Consider the following 13,043-nt stretch of genomic DNA (forward strand, 5'->3'; position numbering starts at 1 on the left):
GTGGGCTCAGTAGTTGTGGCTCGCGGGCTCTAGAGTACAGGCTCAGTAGTTGTGGCACATGGGCTTAGTTGCTCCGTGGCATGTGGGATCTTCCCGAACCAGGGCCCAAACTCATGTCCCCTGCATTGGCAGGCAGATTCTTAACCACTGCACCACCAGGGAAGTCCAAGATTGACCTTTTCTAATTAAACATCTTTACAATACAAGAATAAAAGCCCTAGGTGTGGGTTTTAAGGGTGTTCTAGGAAAATGGTGACTTAAGCATTCAAATATAATCATCATTGCCTCTAAGACTATTTCTTATCAGAGAGTACACACACACACACACACACACACACACACACACATGAACGTATTGGCTTGGCCAAAATCATCCATAAGATGTTACAGAAAAACCCGAACGAACTTTCTGGCCAGCCCAATATAATGTCTGATTTCTAGCTCTATATTTATTAGAGGTGTTAACCAAAGTCTCTCTGGATTTTCAATTTAAACTTAGGAGATGTTGTGAGATGCAAAACAATCATTAAAAAAAGAAAAACAAGACAGAAAACAAAACAAACAAAAAAAGCACTAGTGAGAAAATGAATGGTCAAAGCATGTTTTAACATTCTCCTGTATTGAGGTTAAATGAAATCCCTGATAAGACAAAAACGTATCCAAGTGGCATCAGTGGCAGGTTCAAGCCTCCTAAAGAGACATTGGGTGTAGTGGTTCAGTGCAAAAACCACGGGATCACAGTTCCTCCCATTTACAGTCTCTTCAACCTTCTGCAAATCACACAAGCTCACCGTGGGTCAGTTCTTGGTCTTTAGAATGGGAACGATTGTGGCTCTTACCTCGCAGGGCTGTTGAACAAATAAGTTAATTGATATAAAGCGTATGTACCAGTGTCTGGACATAGTAATTAGTACTCGAATGTTTGCTATAATTAGTGAGATAGAAGATAGGACAGGAATACTCAAGTAAGATCATTTCTATAAAAGCACCATGTACATTTTGGTCTGCTCTCTACCAGCCTCCCGGTGGATGTTTCAATGAGCCCAATTTTAGTTTTGTTCTGCACAGTAGCTGTACATCCTGATAATGACTGCCCAAATCAGTGAATTGATGGTGAATTCTACAGCTCTGTATCACCAACATAAAAATCCCAGGGGAAACAGGAAATTTCCAAGCTTCTGTAGGGTCTGAAGCTCATCTTTGGTTCTCAAGGTTCGTACCTCTTGGACATCTGATCTCAATTCAGTTGGGTAGGAAATGGTGGTGTGTCAGTAAGTGTGACCTACCCGCTAACCTGCGTCTCTGATCCATGTGCACGTCTCTCACCTCGTTTCCGAGTCACAGTGTTAAATCCCCCTCCCCACAGACTGTTCCATTCTCCCTTTGCAAACTGTGTCTTGCCTACATAGGTGAAATTAATGGTGGCTAGCGGGGCACAGGTGCTCAAGAAGGTAGCAAGAGAACAAAACTTCAGGGGCAGGGCTGACAGTCTGTGTTGCTTACCCTGTCCATTCTCTCTTGCTTCCTTGTCAACAGAACCCTCATTTCTCCCCACTGGAAAAGTGACCCCATTGTGAGCTCAGCTCAAGGCTAAGTCCTGAATATTCTCACGGCCACGCCACCAGGGACGGGTTTAGGGACGGGCTTGTGACCAGGATCTCGCCCACGGCATGGAGAGGAATCTTCTGGCATGTTACTGGGAGGATTTCTTTCCTGATGGAAAGCTAGAAAACAGGACACCCTCATCTAATGCACTGGACCTTGTTTCTTTGTCCAGTGTGATTCCTGGGATGGCTGCGGCCCCCTGGCAACCATGAAGCTACCAGAGGAGAGGGCATCATGTTAGCAATGGCAGAGACAGAGAGAACCAGGGCCCTGGTGACATCACCAAGCCATGAGTGACCCAGCCCTGGAGTGGTCCCATCGCTGACTCTCTTATGATGGGAGAGAGACGATATTTTCCTTATTGTTGAAGCAGTTCAGGCTGGGCTTTCTGTTACTTGCAGCTTCACTAAACCAAGGGGAAAGCAATGCCTTTTTAAAATAATCTAGAGAGAAGCCAGTTGGAGCCTGTGACATCTTGTCATTGTCTGAAGATTCTTCAATCACTATGTCAAGGGACACAGATGTTTCTCTTTCGTCATATGATGAAGATCAGGGATCTAAACTTATCCGAAAAGCTAGAGAGGCACCATTTGTCCCCACTGGAACGGCAGGTTTTGCAGCAATCGTTGCATATGGATTATATAAATGGAAGAGCTGGGGCAATACTAAAATGTTCACCTGATCCACATGCACGTGGCAGCCCAAGGCTTTGTTGTGGGAGCAATGGTTCTTGGTATGGGCTCTTCCACGTATCAAGAATTCTGGGCAAAACCTAAACCTTAGAAGAGGAGAGGCTGTCTTGGTCTTGTTGGTGGTGCTTGCTTTAGTTAGACATCTCATATTGAGGTTATATGTTTATGTTGAAAATAAATTCTGTGGGTCGAACAATAACATGGTAATTTGAATGTTGGCTCCCTTTCTTGCAGGCTTGATTTGCCTGGTGACCAAGTTACTGGTGACTAGTTCACTAGCTAGATCATTCAGGGGAGTGAGGTTAGCACAAAAACATGTCACTTTTAAATGCACTTGATAGTGGTACAATGTCCACCTTCTTAAACTCTTCTGATAAAATTAGTTGTAAAGAGGACAACATGCCAAACCTGAAAATGCTCCCAGTTGCTGCAGAATATCATATGCTTTTGATGTAATGTAGGAATCCTATTTACCCCAGTTAATTTAACTCTTTCTGACTGCCTTGTGGACTGAGTACTGTTTTTAAGGGCTGGTTGGCTCTTGAAGAACGCTTTCAGAACAGTGCACAGAATACAACATTATAAACCTCCCGGCAACTATGTGTGTGTTTTTAAACCAAACCTAAAGAGCTGGTAACAGCTGCTTTGAAATAGTATCTATTTCAGAATCATAGTTGTAAACATGAGAATAACTTAACTGTAGATCCCCGTTTAGCTCTTTTGTAATTGCAGAATTATATTTTGCTGCTGTTATATTAGAATAATTTTTAAATGGCATTTTGAAATAGAAATGTGTATTTTAAGTGCTAATGCAAAGGTAAATGAAAAATACTTTTTTTTTTTTTATTTATTTAACATCTTTATTGGTGCACAATTGCTTTACAATGGTGTGTTAGCCTCTGCTCCACAACAAAGTGAATCAGCCACACATACACACACATCCCCACATCTCCTCCCTCCTGCGTCTCCCCCCCACCCTCCCCATCCCACCCATCTAGGTGGTCACAAAGCACCGAGCTGATCCCCCTGCGCCATGCGGCTGCCCCCCACCAGCCATCCGCCTTACATTTGGTAGTGTATATATGTCCATGCCACTCTCCCACTTCATTCCAGCCCACCCTTCCCCCTTCCCGTGTCCCCAAGTCCACTCTCCACGTCTGCGTCTCCACTCCTGTCCTGCCCCCAGGCCCCTCACAACCACCCTTCCTTTTTTTTTAGATTCCATATATATGTGCCAGCACACGGTGTTTGTTTTTCTCTTTCTGACTTACTTCACTCTGTATGACAGACTCTAGGTCCATCCACCTCACTACAAATAACTCAGTTTCGTTTCTTTTTATGGCTGAGTAATATTCCATTGTATATATGTGCCACATCTTCTTTATCCATTCATCTGTCGATGGACACTTAGGTTGCTCCCATGTCCAAAAATATGGAATGCTTCACAAATTTGCATGTCATTCTTGCACAGGGGCCATACTAATCTTCTCTGTATCATTCCAATTTTTTAGTATATGTGCTACCAAAGCGAGCACTTTGGTTTTTTTTTTTTTTTTTTTTTTTTCCACACACACACACTGTATTTTATTTTTACAAGAGATAGATAGACTGACACCAAGCATTGTACATGGATGACCACAACAAAAGCAACAATGATTGCAATTACCAAACATGAAACACACTTATACTATGTCATAACATTGACATTCAGTCCAGTAATCCTCCACTGTAACAGCTCCTTTACTTTCCAGTGAAAATTGATTTGTATATTCTTTTCCTCTGAGTCCTTGTGGAATTTTTTTTTTTTTTAATTCAGACAGAAAGTCACAAAAATTATACTCATCCTCATCAGTTCACTCAGTCCCATGTAATTAATTTCTTTTTTTTCATCTTGATCTTTTGTTAGCACTTTTATGAGTTCATCAGTTTTTCATTAGAGTTCTGAAAATGCTTATTCATTCAGTTCAGCAGTACAGTCAGTTACCAGAAACCTGTACTTGTCAGAGTCTTTTCCATGAATTTCTTGAAGATGAAACTCTTTTATATTCATTTCTTTTTATTCTTTTTTCTTTAGTCTGTTCCGCAGCAGTGAATTCCACCATTCTGTCTTCCAGGTCACTTATCCATTCTTCTGCCTCAGTTATTCTGCTATTGATTCCTTCTAGTGTAGTTTTCATTTCAGTTATTGTATTGGTCATCTCTGTTTGTTTGTTCTTTAATTCTTCTAGGTCTTTGTTAATCATTTCTTGCATCTTCTCAATCTTTGCCTCCATTCTTATTCCGAGGTCCTGGATCATCTTCACTATCATTATTCTGAATTCTTTTTCTGGAAGGTTGCCTATCTCCACTTCATTTAGTTGTTTTTCTGGGGTTTTTTCTTGTTCCTTCATCTGGTACATAGCCCTCTGCCTTTTCATCTTCTCTGTCTTTCTGTAACTGTGGTTTTTGGTCCACAGGCTGCAGGATTGTAGTTTTTCTTGCTTCTGTTCAAAATACTTTTTAAAAATAAAAAAATAAAATAAAATAAAATAACCTAGAGTTAGACCTGGAGAAAGAGAGTGAGAAGGAGAGGGATTGGGGGAGAGATATGAGTTGCTTAACGATTGATCCAGGATATAATTTCATCTATTGTTTTAATTGTAAGAATGGCCTATCCTTTTACTTACATAAAAGATGATTTTTAACATCCCCTCAATAAACTTTGTATGAAAAATATTTGGTGGGGGAGGGATAAATTGGGAGATTGGGATTGAGATATACACACTACGATATATATAAATAAAACAGATAACCAACAAGGACCTACTGTATAGTACAGAGAACTCTACTCAATACTCTGTAATGACCTATATGGGAAAAGAATCTAAAAAAGAGTGGATATATGTATATGTATAACTGGTTCACTTTGTTGTACACCTGAAACTAACACAACATTGTAAACCAACCATACTCCAATAAAAATTATTTTAAAAAAATACTTGGGGTCGTACAGACCACAGAAGTGTGGCCTTTATCCATGGGGCAGACCAAAATCACTTTAAAATATTCGTCAAACGCCTCAAGTTTATAAGACAGTCAAATTGGAAGTAAAACCTGGCATCCATCCCACATTACGAAGTATGGAACTTAGCTTAGTCATTATTATGAAAAGAAAATCAATGTTAATTGTTCAAATCATTCGCTCTCATTGACACCCCAAATCTCAGTGATTAGCATCAGACAACCCAAACCAACCGTGGTAACCCGTTACTGAGACTAAATTTGGGAGAATGTAAAAGTGTCTTTATTTCTGATGAACTAAATAAAGGGGAAAACATTCCCCAAATTTTCCTCCAGTTCGGTAGCCTCTTTGCAAGAATCTAAACTCCAATCATATCAGAAATGGGAGCACTGCCAGCTCTGATAAGCCCCCAAAAATTGTATGTCCAACTCAGAATTCAGAACTAAGAGATGCAGAATCAGGGCCAGGAAGAATGTGTAGTTATTTCTGGTTCTGCTGCAATTACCCTATCAAAATGGGCTGAAATGCAGCTAGAAAGCCTGGTGCCCTCAGCCTAAAAGCTCTGCTCTTTTATTTTTTTTATGTGATTTTTTTCATTTCTGGCATCTTAGCTGTGGCTTTCTTGAAGCTTACATGTTTGGGATTTTAAAAAATATATTCTCAAGTGTTTTAGCTTTTAGCTTCTCAAGTGTTGAAGGTTTCCAGGTTCATATCCCTGTTCAAAAATAAAATCGGTTTTGGTTTTGCTATGAATGTCTCCCTGTCTGTTGAACCAACGTTGTGCTACCCCTCCACCACTAAGTACAGAAAAATACCGCCTCCTGTCCTGTGTCTACACGTTGTCCTCAATTTTCTTGTCTTTTCGTTGATGACTCATAAGCCAGGCAGGCCAAGCCGCATGGCTATGGATGAAGAGGGACATGACCACAGTGTACCTTTCACTTGGTCCACTGAGACCAGGCTCTTTCTGCCATCTCTCGGGGGACATCCTGACCTTCTTCGTTTGGTTTCCTACTACAGGCTCTGTCTCTTCACGGATCACCGGGGAGCGCCATAAGAATGTCAACGACCATATGCCAAACTATTAACGGAGAAGAATACTGAGAGCCAGGCTGGCTGTGTAATTTACCATGGTGACTGATGGGACACACTTGACCTTACTGGAGAAGCACTGAAGCCAGGTCTGGTCCGAGCTCCGTAAAGGATTGGAGAAAGCAGAGCAATGAACTCCCAGGCCCTGGGACCAGACAGACCTGTGAATCGCACCTCCGTTCCTTAGCTGGTTGACTCTGGGCAAATAATTTAGCTTCACAAATCTCCAGTTTCCTCATTCTTTTTTCTTCCATTGAAGTATTTACAATGTGGTGTTAGCGTCAAGTGTATAGCACAGTGATTCAGATATATATATGTTCTTTTTCACATTCTTTTTCTTCATAGGTTATTACAAGATACTGAGTATAGTTCCCTGTGCTATACAGTAGGTCCTTGTTGGTTCTCTATTTTATATATAGTGGTGTGTATATGTCAATCCCAAACTCCTAATTTATCCCTCTCTCCCCTTTCCCCTTTGGTAACCATAAGTTTGTTTTCTATATCTGTGAGTCTCTTTCTGTTTTGTAAATAAGTTCATTTGTATCTTTTTTTTTAGATTCCACATTTAAGTGACACCATATGATATTTGTCTTTCTCTTTCTGACTCACTTCACTCAGTATGACAACTCTAGTTGCATCCATGTTGCTGCAAATGGCATTATTTCATTCTTTGTTATGGCTGAGTAATATTCCATTGTGTATATGTACCACATTCGCTGTATCCATTCATCTGTTGATGGACATTTGGGCGGTTTTCTCATTCATTTTTAATTTATTTTTTGCTGTACCATGCAGCTTATGGATCTTAGTTCCCCGACCAGGGACTGAACCCAGGCCCTCGGCAGGGAAAGCACAGAGTCCTAACCACTGGACCACCAGGGAATTCCCAGTTTCCTCATTCTGAAAATATTTCTAGGAGATATTTCCCTCATGGAGGAATTAAAATTATTTACCTAATACAGGGTGCTCTTTAAAAAATTATTTACTTTGGCTGTGCCAGGTCTTAATTGCGGCGTGCGGGATCTTTAGTTGTGGCATGCGGACTTCTTAGTGCAGCATGCAGGTGGGATCTAGTTCCCTGACCAGGGATCGAACCTGGGCCCCCTGCATTGGGAGTTCAGAGTCTTACCCACTGGATCACCAGGGAAATCCCCAGGGTGCTTGAAATGAGTCAATGAGACAACCTGTACTAGAACCTAGCCCCGTGCCTGCCACACAGCAGGGACCCAAAAGTTAGCGGTTAATTGTGTACTGTAGCCAATCCTGCACCCTGCTAGCCAGAGTTTCCTCACTCTGATTCTTTCCCCAAGTGATCAGCCCCAGTTCACACTACCAAGACCCTCACCATATCTTCACACTATCTTCCCTTTTTTCACCTTCTCCATTTCCCTAACATTTAATCCCACTTCCCATGACCATTTTTTAAATTAATTAATTAATTATTTATTTATTTTTGGCTGCGTTGGGTCTTTGTTGCTGCACGCAGGCTTTCTCTAGTTGTGGCAAGAGGGGGCTACTCTTCATTGCAGTGCGCGGGCTTCTCATTGCGGTGGCTTCTCTTGTTGCAGAGCACGGGCTCTAGGCATGCGGGCCTCAGTAGTTGTGGCTCTCGGGCTCAGTAGTTGTGGCTCGTGGGCTCTAGAGCGCAGGCTCAGTAGTTGTGGCACAGGGGGCTTAGTTGCTCCACGGCATGTGGGATCTTCCTGGACCAGGGCTCGAACCCGTGTCTCCTGCGTTGGCAGGCAGATTCTTAACCACTGCACCACCAGGGAAGTCTCCCATGATCATTTTTCTTTTGTCTTTTTCTTTCCTGTTCTCTCAAATAACGTTCATCTTAGATCTTCTTTTTTTTTTTTTTTTTTTTTTTTTTTTTTTTTTAGGGTACGAATGTTTATTTCAACAAAATGATCTTTGCCAGTTTGACAGGTGAAATGTCTTCTTGTAGTTCAATTTTGTAATTCTCTTGGATGAGGCTGTGCATCTCTGCAAACGAATGAAGTATTTTACAAGGGAAGCAGCTACGGATTAGGGCTAAATTTTTTCAAGGCAACGCTTCTTGACTCGTATTAAGCACCCAGCATATCAAAGGTTTTTCTGAAAATAAACAAACATACCAGGTGCATTTATAATATTCTCTTAAGAGTTTATTATAAACTAGTGTCACAGGCCACAAGGAAGTAAAAGGACTATGTACAGCCTTACGGGAAACAGGCAGGGAGCTGAGGAGGGCCAAGATGAGTCTAGGGCCTTGGTGGGCGCATTCCCGGGGGAGGGGGCCCTGTAAGGGAAACCAGACAATCCGGTGAGACTCCGCGGAACAACGGCTTAACAAACAAACAGGTGTGGTAACGTGGCCCTGGGGAATCGGGCCCACGCCTCTGTGGAGCTACTTCCATAACTCTGTGGCCAAGGTCAAAGAAGGCCTCGCATCCCTGGGGGAGGGGGTCGCATGCCTGGTGGGGGCATGCCCATTGGAGTGCCTCGTCCAGGGGGAATCCCCATTGGGGGACCCATGGGAGGCCTCATACCAGGAGGTGGACCCATCATGCCTGGAGGGGGTGCCCCTCGGCCCATAGGTGGGGGAGGACCCGCACGGCCGGGTGGGTACTGGGTTGGGGCCCCTGCAATACTGGCTGTGGCAGCAGCTGCAGCTGCTGCAACAGTGCCTCTTCCTTGTGGAGTCATCACCTGTTGGGATGGCCCACCAACCCCACGGACCGGCCCAGCAAGTCCTGCAGGAGCCTGGGGCATGGGAACACCAGCTGGGATTCCTCTGCCAGCAGCTCTGCCAATCCCTGGGCCCCCAGCAGCTCCAGCAAGTGGCACTCGTGCAATGCCAGTATCTTTGGGAGGTGGTCCCTCTACTGTCATTGAGACCAGGTTCTCCCCTCGAAGTAGCACCAGACCAAGGACTCGCTTCTCTTCTCTCTCCGCTTGTTTTGAGTTCTTTGGTTTGATCTTCCGGAACTCATCACAGTCACAGAGGATCAAATTCATATGCTTGTCAAAAGCTTTAAAGGTACCAATGAAGATACGGCCATCTTGCAGGATGCACCTCATCCTGTAGTCGATGTGCTGCAGCATCTTGCTGCTCTTGCCCACGGTCATGGTGGCGGTTCTGATGGCTCCGATTCCCGCCAGATTCGCCTCCGCAGAGGCCTAGAAGCCCGCCACTAGCTCGCTTCCCGCCGCCGCTACCGGAAACGCGACCACGGGCAAAATGGGGTAAGGTAGAAGGCTCTAGATCTTCTTTCTCGATACTCTTCCTTCCCCAGACATTCACTGAGTGCCCACAGCGTATAATCCTTGTGTCGGGAGGTGGGGACAGACAAACAAAGGACTCACCTCTTCACAAACAAAAGAGAAAATAGGCCAACACAGTACAGAGACATAAGTCCTGTATATAAGATATAATATAGATAATAACATAGCATACAATATATAATAGAGTATATGCTGGGCGCCAGCTGAGCACAGAGGAAGAACATTTTGTGGAGACTGGAGACTTGAAAACACCCAGGGAAAGTGGACTAAGGGTCTGTGGGGTGTCAGGTATCATGTTAACCACTTGGAACATTTTGTTTAATACTCACACAGTGGTCTGAGGGAGGCCCTGTCATCTTCAGTCTAGAAGAGAAGACATTTTCATATGCTGCTTCAGACAGCTTCCAAAGAGAGAGCTTTTAAAAAAGAAAAAAGAAAAGAAAACAAAAGCAAACAAATGAAAAAACAAAGAGTGTTTATTGAGTACTTTCTTTGTGCCAGCCTCACTTACAAGGAAATACGTTTTAAGTCATTTTACTCTTTTTTTTTTTAATATTTATTTGGTTGTGCCAGGCTCCTCAGTTGTGGCATGTGGACTCTTAGTTGCAGCATGCATGCAGGATCTAGTTCCCTGACCAGGGATCGAACCCGGGCCCCCTGCATTGGAAGCGCAGAGTCTTAACCACTGCACCACCAGGGAAGTCCCCATTTTGCTCTTTATAACAACCCTATACTATTACTATTTCCATTTTACTGAGGTACCAAAAGATTAAGTAAGCCATCCATGGTCACACAGCTAATAAGTGACAAGGCAAAGGTTATTTAAATCAGGAAAATTAATGAATGAACACTGGATGTCCAACAACAAGAGAACGATAAATTACAAAAGAGTGATCTAAAGGAACAGCAGCCAGAAATTAAAAATCATGATTTAGAAAAAATATAATGGGATGGAAAAATATTGATCATATAACGTAGATGTTTAAAAGGGCAGAATATAGGGACTTCCTTGGTGGTCCAGTGGTTAAAACTCTATGCTCTCAATGCAGGGGGCACGTGTTCGATCCCTGGTTGGGGAACTAAGATCCCACATGCTGCAAAAAATAAATAAATAAAATTAAATAAATGTTGTAATATCTATTAAGCAAGGGTTGTTATAAACAATTTTTTTAAAGGGCAGAACATAAAACAATATATACAATATGATACCAAATTTGTCTGTATTTAAATCCTTAAATACATAGGAAAAGATTAGAAGAAAGTATTTCAGAGCTTTAAGATCTCAAGATGTCAGGATTACAGGTGATTTGTATATCTTCCCTTTATACTTGACTGCATTTTCTAAGTTGCTTTAATCTCTTTATTTTATTTGTATACATATCTACATGTGCACAGATTTTTACCTAAACGCATAAATGTGATCATACGCCTCTATCATCTTTTCTTCTCTTTTGCTTGGTTCTCCCACTCACACGATTACCTTGCTTTGCCCATGCAGCAATAAATACTTCACAGGAATCCCTCCAAGCCATCCAGTGAAGGCTCTGCTTAGCTTTTTTTTTTCAATGGCTGCATTGTAGCCAGTGAAGTGGAGATAGTATCATTTATTCAGCCATCCCCAACTGTTGGCCGTTCTCTCTGCATGTTTCCACGCTCCAAGGACGTATCTTAAACACAGGCCAGGCTTTGCACCTGTGGAATGGGGTTAGGACCCCGAGCACTCCACAGCCCCTCACGCTTCCATGGCTGGTGTGAACTGCTTCCTCTCAGGAACCCCCTTGTCCCTCGGCTCACTCTGCTTTGGCCTCAAGGATCCTCCAGCCCCACTTCCTCCAGGATGCTTGCCATTCATCTCTCCCAAGATGGATTAGGGACACCTCCATACCCCCAGCACCCTAAGCTCTGATAATTAATTCTCCTCTTTTCTCTCTTCCACCAAATCGAACCTCGCGAGGTTGACTCTTTATCCCCAGCATCATTATAGCCTCTTGTACATTTTAGCTGATGAAGCAGATGGATGGATGGATAAATGAACAAATAAAGAGATGAGTGAACAGACAGAGGCATGAAACACTATGATGTTTTGAGGATTGACAGGTAGTTCTTTATAGGTAGAGTACAGAATGAATGAGAAAGTGGGGGAGAAGATAGAGAAGTTTAAAAAAAAAAAAGGTCAGATCTTAAAGGGTCTTGTGTAATAAACTTAAACAGTATGAACTTTTTATCCTAAAGAGTATGGCAGGGCTTCCTTGGTGGTGCAGTGGTTAAGAATCCGCCTGCCAGTGCAGGGGACATGGGTTCGAGCCCTGGTCCGGGAAGATCCCACATGCCGCAGAACAACTAAGCCCATGTGCCGTAACTATTGAGCCTGCACTCTAAAGCTCGTGAGCCACAACTACTGAAGCCCGCACACCTAGAGCCCGTGCTCTGCAACAAGAGATGCCACCGCAATGAGAAGCCCGCGCACCTCAACGATGAGTAGACCCCCCTCGCAGCAACTAGAGAAAGCCCCTGCGCAGCAACAAAGACCCAACACAGCCAAAAAATAAATAAAATAAAATAAATACATTTATAAAAAAAAAAAAGAGTATGGCAAACCATTGAAGAATTTTAAGCAGCAGAATCATTATTCAATTTTTTAAAATTCGTTAAGCAGGAGTGTGGGAAAAGGCCTAGAGGAAGCCAGAGCAAAGACAAGGAACCCTCGGGAGGTGACAGAAAGGATCAAAGGGAGAAATGATGAGTGGCCTGTATGTATCAGTCATCAGGCTACACCTGCCCCGTGAGTTCTCATCTAACCTTCCCACCATCTCAGGAGTCGTGGTTCATGCTGCACCCACACTGAGAAAACAGAGTTAAAGGGAACACAGAATTCACCAAGGGTCACCATGCTAATCAATGATGTGCCCAGACCAGACCTCGAGTCCCTCTGGCTCAAAGCCCGTGAGCTGTCCAGTGTGGATGTCGGAAGCCAAGGCAATGACAGGACCAGAGGATGGGATGCCATTGAGGGATGTTATTGAAACAGAATGGACTGAGCTGGGCAACTGAATAGACACAGCAAGTAAATCAGAGGGAGATTTTTAGAATGATACCCAAATTTCCGATTTAGCAATTTGGTGGTGTCATTCATCCAAAAAAAAAAAAACGGCATTTGAAATGAAAGATAATGAGCTCCATTGGGACATGATGAACTGGATCTGCACTTATGATTTGTTGATATGTATATATATTTACATCATTTAAGGACATCATGCGTTACCAATTCTATGTTTAAAGGTCTTTGCATTTCCCTAGTGTTAATCTTCCCAGCCATCAATACTAATATTGTCAGCTGATATTTATTGAATAACCGCTGTGTGCCAGGCATATATATCATTTAATTCATA

The 13,043-nt window shown here is 42.9% G+C and overlaps 1 protein-coding gene, 1 non-coding gene and 1 pseudogene across 2 annotated transcripts; 1 reads left to right on the forward strand and 2 right to left on the reverse strand.

The window, feature by feature from the left end:
• The first annotated feature begins 2,110 nt into the window (after positions 1 to 2,110).
• LOC103016460 (HIG1 domain family member 1A, mitochondrial-like) lies at positions 2,111 to 2,388 on the forward strand (annotated as a pseudogene).
• A 1,335-nt stretch (positions 2,389 to 3,723) lies between these two features.
• LOC130705948 (U6 spliceosomal RNA) lies at positions 3,724 to 3,832 on the reverse strand. The gene has a single exon (XR_009006345.1). It is a non-coding gene; the product is annotated as a U6 spliceosomal RNA (small nuclear RNA).
• A 4,680-nt stretch (positions 3,833 to 8,512) lies between these two features.
• LOC130705891 (small nuclear ribonucleoprotein-associated protein B) lies at positions 8,513 to 9,624 on the reverse strand. The gene has a single exon (XM_057535959.1). It carries the CDS (start codon positions 9,496 to 9,498, stop codon positions 8,803 to 8,805), a length of 696 nt encoding a protein of 231 aa, XP_057391942.1. The 5' UTR covers positions 9,499 to 9,624; the 3' UTR covers positions 8,513 to 8,802.
• Positions 9,625 to 13,043: the final 3,419 nt, after the last annotated feature.

This window comes from Balaenoptera acutorostrata, chromosome 1 (assembly GCF_949987535.1).
Source record: "Balaenoptera acutorostrata chromosome 1, mBalAcu1.1, whole genome shotgun sequence".
Lineage (NCBI taxonomy): Eukaryota > Metazoa > Chordata > Mammalia > Artiodactyla > Balaenopteridae > Balaenoptera > Balaenoptera acutorostrata.